This window comes from Amphiura filiformis, chromosome 1, assembly GCF_039555335.1.
Source record: "Amphiura filiformis chromosome 1, Afil_fr2py, whole genome shotgun sequence".
NCBI lineage: Eukaryota > Metazoa > Echinodermata > Ophiuroidea > Amphilepidida > Amphiuridae > Amphiura > Amphiura filiformis.
Window position 1 is genome coordinate 82,481,629 of NC_092628.1, and position 10,485 is coordinate 82,492,113.

Below are 10,485 nucleotides of genomic sequence, written 5' to 3' on the forward strand. Positions count from 1 at the left end.
ATTCCTAAAGTGAATATTGCTTCAGAACATTTTATTTGTGTTCATTTCTCGCTATCATTGAAGTATGAACAAGCATTACACGATCATCAAATAGTAGAAAAATTATACTACCGGGATAATAAATGAAGATCGAAAATAAGATGGAAAGTGTCATTTTGAATATTGACTAGCAAAGGCTTAATTATAAATATAATCATGATAATTCTCGTCCCATTAAAGAAATTACGATAAAACACTGACACCACTCAGCACTCACCGCTAAAATTTCAAAGTCTTAACAAATTTTTACAGCCCTATATCAGTCAAACCTGTTGTTTGTGCATTTACTTAAACTTGAATCGACATTATCATCATTTACTTGACTTAATACATGTAGTTTAATGATAATGTAAATAATAGTTGATTAAGATTAGCCTGGGGTCGAGTACAGATAAAAAAAACCCACAGAAAACAATGTTGTTGTTTTCATAAGCATTTTATAACATTTAAACATTAATAATAATATAACAAGTAAAGAATGTAAGAAACGTCAATGTGTCTGCCAAGGTTGTTTCAAAAGATGGAAACATTGTTTCAAAAGATGGTAATATTGTTTCAAAAGATGGAAACATTGTTTCAAAAGATGGTAACATTGTTTCAAAAGATGGTAACATTGTTTCAAAAGATGGTAACATCTTGCCAGAATGCCATGCCAGAATTTCAGGGAAAGTATTTATTAATCACTAGAAAGAACAAAAGTTTCTGGAACACAACCTGACCCTTTGCGATAAACATATAAATTCGATACGTTTTTGTAATGTAAATGAAGTCAATTTTATGATTGATAACACGAGCCTGGTATATGTAAATGAGATTTTTATTTGAACAATTTTTCACACGTGGGAAGTTGGTATTGCTGTTAGCTTTATTTGAGTAAGGATATGAGTGTGTGCTTGATATCAAATTTGTAATAACAGAACTTCCTAGTTTCGAAAAGTTGTCTCGCGTTATAATATATATTGATTTGGATCGAATTTATAATAAATCTGAAGAAATCTGAGGAATTACGACTGCACTTATGTCACACACGCCGGCTCCTCAACCTTCTACGGAGTCATCTCCACGATACGGTAAGTTATTTTTTGTCTAATTTCATAATTTCCGATAACCATAAATAGTTAAAAATACAAAAAAATAATGTATAAGGAAGTCTTAAAGTTCAGGTGGGACATTCAATTGTGCAATGATATTCAATGTTCCAATTAATTTACTTTGTCTTCAAAGTATTTCCAATATCGTGATGAATAAAAGAACATGTTTGAAATTTAAATAATGATATTAACTTCCTTAGAAATAATATGGAATTACATGACAATTGCAATGGTCACATTTCTGTTATTGGTGTCACACAGCATTTGACTTCAGTTTATTAGATGACATGTCAAAGAATGATCGGGATTTCCACAATAGACATCATTTTTATACATTCTATTTTTTATGGACTAAGCTTATTCATCATGTTCGCAAAATATTGAAAAGGAATCTAATTGTATAATATATTATTATTATTATTATTATTATTATTATTATTATTATTATTATTATTATTATTATTATTATTATTATTATTTTTTTATTATTATTATTATTATTATTATTGTAATTATTATTATCATTATTATTATTATTATTATTATTAGTTAACATGAATTACATAAATAATTCAACAACGTTTGAAATAATGCTCATACTAATTATTTAATGAATTTAGAAAAAAAATACATGGTAGGCCTACTTTAATCATTCACCTCAAAATTTTAATCGCCTAACTCAAAATAAATAATTCCCGCGCGTCTGTCGTTCGGAGTCCAAAGTTCGTATGCGAAGATGATATCAGTGTTTGGTACCTCACCCATAGTATCTCATTGTCCGCCATTTTGGCAAATAACGGTTGCCACAATCCATTAGCTATTACAATTTTTTGTCTTCAATTTTTGACAATATTTCCTCAAACAGAGATGGCTCGGAACGTAGAAAAGATTGATTTTGATGACGATGATGAGTATGACGACAAAGAAGTGACATTCTTCGAAGAATTCATCCAGTCAACTATTGCCGAGTTTTTCGGGACATTCTTCTATGTATTTATTGCTTGCTTAGTTGTCACATCGGGCAATCTTTATTCCATGGCGTTTGCTGAAGGTCTTGCCATCGCCTGTTTATGTTCAGCTTTTATAAACATAAGGTAAGGAAAGAATGAAGTGTTAAACTTTGTTGCAAACTGGGAGTAAATTAAACGTTAGAAATGCGAAGAGATATAGTCAACCCCGTGGTCAACATAAATAGTATCTCAAATTCTCTATCGCTTTCCAGGATTGCTTTGCTCCTGAATTGAGATATTAATATCTAAACATAAGTTACAGAAGTGGGCATTTTTAAAAATCGTCAATCATTGATGTTATTTTTGTTGATACATCATCACAATATACATTTTAAATGTAATTTAGTGAATTTACAAACGAATAACGCAAAATAATGTTAACATTCAAATATATAATGTGCTTGGTCGTCCAATTTCAAATTACAGACGTGACATTTAATATGGAATATTTCTTCACGAAGTGCCAAGACTAATCTGAAAGGGGTCTGCATGTCAAATAATTTTTTAATAGAAATGTGCTTTCCATGAGTTTACATTATGGTGCTCATAATGTAGTTACATTATGATGCTCATAATGTAGTGCATTTGCCTAATTTGAATTTGAGAATTGTGGGGGACACAATTTCGGACTTTATGCAAAATTGTTCTGTTAACATGGTTAATATCAAATTTATTGGGATTTGAGGTGATATTTCCTAAACTTTGTCAGCAATTTGCATTTGCCACAGCTGAATGCACTTGCAATGTAGGCCTACCATTGTTTTTTTTAATGGGAGAAGCTTAAAATATAGCTCTTCAAACTGGTACGAACTCAGAAAGTTTGAATGCCCCACAAACCACGAAAGATTACAAAGAACCACAAACCGCGAAAGACTAGATTGCCCGCAGGCCTATCGATAAACCACGAAATACGGATATCCAACAAGCTTAGACTACAAATTAGCTCCCGATAGAGAGCAGGACTTGATGAGGGAAATTAAAACCACAAACCACGAAAGATTACAAAGAACCACAAACCGCGAAAGACTAGATTGCCCGCAGGCCTATCGATAAACCACGAAATACGGATATCCAACAAGCTTAGACTATAAATTAGCTCCCGATAGAGATATTCAACTAATTGCCCCGAAGGGCTACAAAGAACCACAAACCGCGAAATTCGGATAGCTAAGTAGATTGCCCCGCAGGGCTACAAAGAACCACAAACATTAAAACACGATTATCTGGGGCATTTAGACGCTTCCGTAGTATAGGCTTAAATATATGCGCATTTACCAGTTCCGACATGAAGTAGGCCTAAATCGGATTTACTCTCTGTGTGTCTCTCTGGCATTGTCAACATTGGGTGTGTTGTTCATATTTAAATTTTCTTTACTTATTTACGTAGCCTTGAATAATTAAAGTATATTAAAATGTTTATTGATCATTGTGTACGCCTCTGAACATTACAGTCACGCGTGACGAGCAAGTTTTAAAAATAAACGACTGATAAAGTTTTGTTTAATTATTTATTGTCATGAATCAAGAATAGCAACTTCAAACATCCATTTTTCGTTTTATTCGTTTTATGGTGCACTTCGTAACCTGATGACTTTCCAAGCTTGGAGCTGCTTGGCTACATTCATAAAAAGAAAAGAAATCTACCAAAAAAACATTGACAACGTAAAGAAATCAGCAAGTTTAAAAAACCCCACCTCGGCTCACTTTTTGAAACTTGGTCCCATTTTGAACACCAACAGCAAATCAGTGTTTTTATTTTATTTCAACAGAATACAGCGTTTCTAACAAGATTACAAGCCTACTTGTTATTCGTTTAATTCAATCATTAATCATGATATTATAAGACAAAACACAAAAAGATATTGGCTTATCATGCAAGAACAAGATAATAACCTTTCAGGTCGTTCCAGAAAGCTTACAAATTAATATCGCATCTGCACATTAAAGATGCATAACACTTCTGGAAATGTTTTAAATTGATATAAATATGATAAAGTTTAAATCAGTACCTTTTACAAATGGGACCAAGTTTCAAAAAGTGAGCCGAGGTGGGTTTTTTTAAACTTGCTGATTTCTTTACGTTGTCAACGTTTTTTTGGTAGATCATTATTATCATCACCCATCATTTGTTTTGTTTGGTTGGTTTTAGTTGGGGGGTGTTTATTTGTTTGTTTGGGGTTTGGGTATATTGACATGTTTTCTGCTCTTAAGATTTAGTCCGACGATTTGGTATTTGGTACACTGCTTTTCAGGTTTGCGTGATTTGCTTGCAGTGATCTACTTTCTAGCCATCTCAGTGCTTTTTTATTACTTTTGTTTCTATTTTCATTGTTAGCGGCGGAATGTTCAACCCAGCCCTGACCTGGGCAGTGTGTTTGTCAGGTGGTATCAACCCATTGGTTGGAGTCATCTACTTTGCTGTACAAACTATCGCTGCGATGGCTGGATCTGGATTCTGTAAGGTACGTAAGGATAGTTAATGCTTACTTTGGTGCAATTGAAGTGGTATTTCGTGATTTAGGTATCATCTTTTGAGGGTATGGTCCAATAGATATATCTACTAAAACGCTTATTTTCAAAATATCAGTCGGACATTCAATTTGCGACCTACGCATGTTGCAGCACCCCATATGCAACTGTTTTGTAATTTTGGCCTGACGACAGCCTGAAAATACAAAGTGGACGATATCTTTGTCAAAACACCAAATCTGCAAGAAAGTTATGCACACAATCAAAAAGAAAATATTGGCTGTTAAGTATATTTATCATACAAGTTGAAAAAATGAGGGTCTAATATGACATAAATGAGATTGGGCACTATATACGCATTTATTATTATTATTATTGTGTTTCCTTATTTTCAATATGACAAGAAACGATTTTGCTCCAAAAATAAGTCTTTAACGGGAAAGATCTTGATTTAACAGCCACTTCTTGAATAACGTTTTGACACCAATATCTCGGAAAAGATGCAAATCTTATTGTCTTATTTTTTGTCAACAGGGAGTACTCTACCAATATGACTACCAGGACATCAATGGTGGTTCAACACAATGGAGGGGTGTCGTCCCTCTCGACAAACACGACATCAATGCTGAATTACAAGTCACCACATTAGGCGCTATCATCACAGAAACCATGGTGTGTATATTCATTTTCATGGTATATCTACAATCTAACATGGACAGCAAAGGAAAAAATGTGACCGGTCCCTTAGCGTATGGATTTGCGGTGACTGCCGGAATATTAATTGGGTGAGTTTAGATTACATCAACTGTTTTAAAAATGAAAAAGGATTTGCGACTGCTGAAAAATTATAGGTTCATTAAATGTGTATCACTAGTGAAATTGTTACATAATAATGCACGCGTACAGAGATATTGATGCGTCTAATACACGAGCCCCGCAGGGGAAGTTCATTTCACGCATCAACATCTCAGTACAAGTGCATTCATTATTGTGTACGAATATCGAGCAACAAGTGATAGACATTTATCAATTTCATACACGAGAAAAAGCCCATTGTATTTTGATATTGATAAAACAAAATTGTCTTTTAAAATATTGGAAAGTTGCAAATAAATATGCATCAACCTGCAAGAAAAATGAACGCGTCCGAAAGCATCGATACCTGAAAAAATAAGTGACTCGGAAGCCCCAAAAGCTCCCAAATGGCTGGAGACAGTGGAGAGTTTGCGAATGGCGTTCCCAATTAACTCCCACGTCTATGAATCTTGATCATAACCATCTAAGTTAACTTGTATGGTGACAAGACAAATTGCTCTCAATTTGATTTTTCTCTTTGCCTTAGTTACCATGCATCGGGAGGAAGTTTTAATCCAGCCCGTAGTTTTGGCTCATCGGCAATATCAGGCTTCTGGGATGAGGCTTACATCTACTGGGCAGGACCATTCATTGGCGCTACGTTTGCAGGAGCGTTTTATCGGTAAGATATTATAATATATAGGCCTATATATTCTTTTACAATAAACATATTTTGTTTAGGGTGGATTTAAGTGGTTTATCCAAATACTTGTGTATATTTGAGAGATTGCGATTTTTACGTCAACGCGAACTTTTTCAAAAATAACTACGTACTATGACTTATTTTCAGTTGCAAATCAGATTACGTTAAAAATTGTACAATTTACGCGCAAAGCTCGCAAAAAAGATTCTGTTTTAGTGTACATTTCCCAACAAAAAAGGGGGGTCATTGGGTGTAAGCTGATGAAAAGGGGGTAATTGGGTGGCACATTTGCTGATAAAAGGGGTTTATTGACAGGCACATGAAGCGTGCCAATATATGCGAGTGCCCTCAGTGCCCCCTTCCCCGTAACTACCATAGCAATAGGTTTAAACAATTTTTGAATATATCACCCTGCACTACAAGCAGGTTGTACTCATTACCTGTGTATGTTTGCAATCATAGATTGAATGCAATACCGCTCTCTTCCAAGATACTAATCTTACAGGTGCTAGTGATCAGCAGGATATGAATATTCTATAGAATTACGATCCAGGTCTTTATTCCTGTTCTTTGACATCTATGGTTAGATGCAGAGGCACCGCGTGAACGTACTAGTGCAGTGCGATATTCAAAAAGTGTTTAAACCTATACATGTACGTCTAGCCCTGTTCTTTTGTTCCATTTTCCATTGTATTTCTTTTGTTCAAAGTCTGATCAACTATCGATTATATGGACAGGTCAAGATAATCTTGGCCAGGTCAAGATAATCCTGGTCAGGTCAAGATAATCTTGGTCAAGTCAAGATGATATTGGTCAGGTTAAGATGATCTTGGTCAGGTGCAGATAATCTTGGTCAGGTCAAGATGATCTTGGTCAGGCCAAGATGAACTTGGTCAGGTGCAGATAATCTTGGTCAGGTCAAGATGATCTTGGTTAGGTGCAGATAATCATGGTCAGGTCAAGATGATCTTGGTCAGGCCAAGATGATATTGGTCAGGTTAAGATGATCTTGGTCAGGTGCAGATAATCTTGGTCAGGTCAAGATGATCTTGGTCAGGTGCAGATAATCTTGGTCAGGCCAAGATGATCTTAGTCAGGTTAAGATGATCTTGGTCAGGTGCAGATAATCTTGGTCAGGTCAAGATGATCTTGGTTAGGTGCAGATAATCTTGGTCAGGTCAAGATGATCTTGGTCAGGTGCAGATAATCTTGGTCAGGTCAAGATGATCTTGGTCAGGTGCAGATAATCTTGGTCAGGTGCAGATAATCTTGGTCAGGTCAAGATGATCTTGGTCAGGTGCAGATAGTCTTGGTCAGGTCAAGATGATCTTGGTCAGGTGCAGATAATCTTGGACAGGTTAATAAATTTTGAACAAGAGAAATACGTGCTCGTATTTAGAAACACTGCATGGCCACAAGATCTGAATTTTCATATAAATGTCATGGTGTTATTAATATATTGTTGTCCAAACGTTGACAACTCTGTGCAATTTGCAATTTGCATTAATCATTTTAATAACAATGGTCACGGGGCCGGGTTGCTACCAAACCACTTCAAATACAGATTTCAATTGAGATCAATTCTGTCTTGATTTGATAATGCTAGCATCTGAGGTGTTAGTGTTAATTCAAGAATTAAAGTTTGACATTAAATTTCTTTCTTTTTGAACTATTATATTATATACATGGTGCAAACAATTTAATTTGGTTCGCCGTATATGTAAAAACAGACCATTACCAGAAATAATGGGCATGGTGTTCGTGACTGGCTCAAAGATAGTTGGTTTGAGGTTTTGACCTCTATTGGGTCTCAACCTCAAACCAACTACCATCTCACCAGTCATGAACAACACGCCCATTATTTCTGGTAATGGTCTGTTTCTCACCCCTTATTGATAAATGAAAATGGTTCCAAACGCTTTTGACGACACTCAACTGGTGGAAATGTGAGGTTTTTTTATTTATACAAAAGTAAGCTTTTGATAAGAAATACAAAGTTGGGTCAATATCGGCCTTGTTTTTGGTATCCAAGGCATAAATAGATGCACTCCCCCAATATTGTTGGTATTTCTCAAAATTTTTGTTTATGTGTATCAAACTATCGTATTAATTTCGTTTTTCTATTTTTTTTTCAGGCTCGTACTGGGGGACTCATCGAAACGACTCTTTATGAAAGATTAGTCGGGATTCACGTTAAGAAATTGCGACACACTTTTTGTACAGCCTTTAGTCTCTGTATAAAGTCTTTGTACCTTTTGGATTATGAACGTGTCTCAAACTCAAAATATAGAATTTGAAATACCGTAGATACACTTGCACTTATTGAGCGCTAAAAAGGGTTGTATATGAATATTAGTTTTCCTTCTTAGTTTTGTAAATAAGTTTTTGAGAGGAACTGAGTACATCTGACATTGTCATATTAAATGCGCTATCAGTGATACGTAAAATTAGACATTTTTGTAAGAAGCAGTCAATGTTGAAGGCTACCGTCCGAACGGAATGCATGTTTGGAACTCGCAATTTTAGCTACATACAAATAATCATACTATTGACGTATCCTTAACTTTTAAGGTATACGCATATTCCGTCAAATTTTAAATATTTGTATGTTTTCATGTGGATCGCGGATAGTGCCTTTAACTTTAATTCAAATCATTGTTAACGTTAACTTAAGTCTTTTTAATTTCTTCTTCCTTCTTTTCCATTCTCTAACTTTTTCTTTCCTTCTGTAAAAATCATCTACAGCTCGTTCTAACTGTATTTTATATCTGTAATTCAATCTCACACTACGAACCCGTAAGTTGTAGATTTATGAACTTCTTTTTACAATGATGTAAATATAAGTAAAGTTTTTATTCTTTCAGGGAACTTCCTTTGACTGATAAAATGACTTCTGATAAAGTAGAGTCTTTTGAACATTAGTTCCTGCCCGGCCCGGTATGTTGTTCCCCTCATTAACATACCCTAATAAGTACAGACTTCTCTCCTGCAAGAAGCAGGTAAAATATTTTATATAAAGTGTTTTCTTTGACAAATAATTAACTTTTCAACAACATTTCTTAAAAGTTGTCAGCGTTCAAGTGTTGATAAAAGATTTTAAACGTTTGCAAACAAATATTTACCAATAACATTTGGACAGCATTTGGAGTTTTTAATAATAGAAATAGAGTGCTTTAAATCTTTTTCCAAATATTTTATTGCCTCGACATTTAAAAGTTATTTATGGTTTTGTAACTTTTTAAAACGATTTAAAAACGATAACTTGTGTTCAATTATAGCTGTGAGCTGTGAGGTCACGTTGTTGCGCTGGTTGGGAGAATCTTAAAATATTGTACTATCTGAAATCTTGTAAACGTTTATGAAAACACATAAAAATAACAATAGTAAAAAAATATAGAGACGATGTTCAACATTTAGAGATGGGATGACAATAAATAATAAAAGATTCCGTTTGAAGAAGTCAACATGACTGTACTATTCGTTTACTGAATACTGACTATCCGTCTTTTAAACCATCCCACAAGTTAAATGTCTGATTGCTGATCAGCTGAATTTTGAAGCGAAATGGGGCTACATGCAAGTACGAGGTCCTACTTTTCCGGGAAAATATTAATTCATCATTTTCTCCCACTCTAACATCCCTATTATAAAAGCCATAATGTACAATTTCCGTCAAATTTTAATTCTGTTATTCTTTTCCCAAAATGCTGCAATAATATTAGTAATAACTGCCGGGAAAGGTTTTTGTCCATTTTAACCTTAAACAACATGGTAAAGTGAAAGAAACCCCACTGGCTATTTTGGTCGTTTAACACGAAGTTCTATGGGGGACATTAAGGCATAATTATGACTTTATATCAAAATTGCTGTGTTGACCTAAAATAAAAACAACAAATTTGGCCGATTCCATTTGGATATAAGTTGGGACATATATAAACATTACAAAAATGACAAAGTGGTTGGGAAGTACACTCTCAGAAATGCATTAATTAAAAGGTATTGTAACTTCTTCATTCATGCTGGATACATAAAAGTATACAGTTTTGGAGAGGAATTGAATACCTGTGTGGAAGAAGGGCCCCAACTCCAATTGTGTACAAAAATTAGTTAGACCCAGCATTTTATTGCCAGCAGACTGACTATTCTTCCTTGTGTTTGAAAGATGAGCCAAATCCACTCTCTAAATAGTCTTCCACATACACTTAATCATGGTTTTCATAGAATAAAGGCCCAACTCCATGGAGTTGGAATCTTCTTCTACAAATATTGGGATAAAGAGGAATTATGTTCATCCACGAAATCTGCTTTATAGAATAGAATTTTAATAATTTGTCATAAAATTTGTATATCACAAATTTCAAAAAATCAAATTATTTGA

At 34.4% G+C, this 10,485-nt stretch overlaps 1 protein-coding gene across 1 annotated transcript; it reads left to right on the forward strand.

Moving 5' to 3' along the window:
- The first annotated feature begins 980 nt into the window (after window positions 1-980).
- On the forward strand, window positions 981-9,530 carry LOC140154814 (aquaporin-8-like). Its single transcript, XM_072177403.1, has 6 exons — window positions 981-1,109; window positions 1,996-2,224; window positions 4,476-4,602; window positions 5,144-5,394; window positions 5,952-6,086; window positions 8,243-9,530. The coding sequence occupies exons 1-6, from the start codon at window positions 1,058-1,060 to the stop codon at window positions 8,286-8,288; spliced, it is 840 nt and encodes a 279-aa protein (XP_072033504.1). The 5' UTR covers window positions 981-1,057; the 3' UTR covers window positions 8,289-9,530.
- The last annotated feature ends 955 nt before the right edge of the window (window positions 9,531-10,485 follow it).